At 37.1% G+C, this 809-nt stretch overlaps 1 protein-coding gene across 1 annotated transcript in view; it reads right to left on the bottom strand.

Moving 5' to 3' along the window:
* The window catches only part of LOC105448679, a 4,261-nt gene extending 3,869 nt beyond the window's left edge, over window positions 1-392 (bottom strand). Inside the window, exon 1 of the mRNA XM_011687386.1 lies at window positions 158-392. Within this exon, the coding sequence (XP_011685688.1) occupies window positions 158-392 (235 nt within the window). The remainder of the gene's footprint in view (window positions 1-157) is intronic.
* Window positions 393-809: the final 417 nt, after the last annotated feature.

The following is an 809-nucleotide window of genomic DNA, read 5'->3' as shown; positions in this document are numbered from 1 at the left end:
TTACACGGCATTATTTGAAACAACGGACATTCGCATCCCCAGCATGAATAACCATCGTGGAGTATAAATTCTTCGGTAGTGTGTCTTCGCAAGAGACGTAGATATGAAAATTGATTATTTCCTCTAATGACACATGAGGAACAGTATCTTCTCAAACTTTCGTGTTCTTCGTCTATATAATAGAACTCAAGCATGCACATTACATCTGTGATATGCAGATCATAGACATCATCTGGGTACAATAATCCATGTCTTTCTAATTCGATTACTTCATTGTCCATACCACTATCGTTACTTGAGTCATCGGAAAAATCTTCTTCTATTTCCATCAATTCTTGATCATCTTCCTCATGCGCTACTTCTACCTCCATGTAATCGTTTGGTGGTATCATTTCTTCGATGTTCAATAACAAGAGTTACATTTTCACAATCACCTGGTTGTATTAAATCTCACCACTGACGAGGTGTATCAAAATCTTTACAATATATATGCCGAAACTAATGGGTGTGGTCTATTTTTCGCAAATGTTGCAGATATCGTTTGATTTCGCGACGTGATCTCGCTGCCATGCATTGGCGCTTGATCAAAATGCTTAATTGCATTTTTTAACATATGTTCGATGACCGCGAGACATTTAGATTGAAAGAATATTATATTACGCGAATCTAATGTATCACAGCAGCCGTACATCGGCGCTTATGCAAAAATGCTAAAATGCATTTTTAACACGTTCGGTGATCTCACCGATATTTTGATTGTACCAGAAAAATCACGTATTACACAAAAGTATTATGTGACAGCCATCGTA

The sequence above is a fragment of the Wasmannia auropunctata genome, unplaced genomic scaffold (genome assembly GCF_000956235.1).
Source record: "Wasmannia auropunctata unplaced genomic scaffold, wasmannia.A_1.0 LD336116.1, whole genome shotgun sequence".
NCBI classification, from domain to species: domain Eukaryota; kingdom Metazoa; phylum Arthropoda; class Insecta; order Hymenoptera; family Formicidae; genus Wasmannia; species Wasmannia auropunctata.
This window is presented reverse-complemented; position numbering and strand designations above follow the sequence as displayed.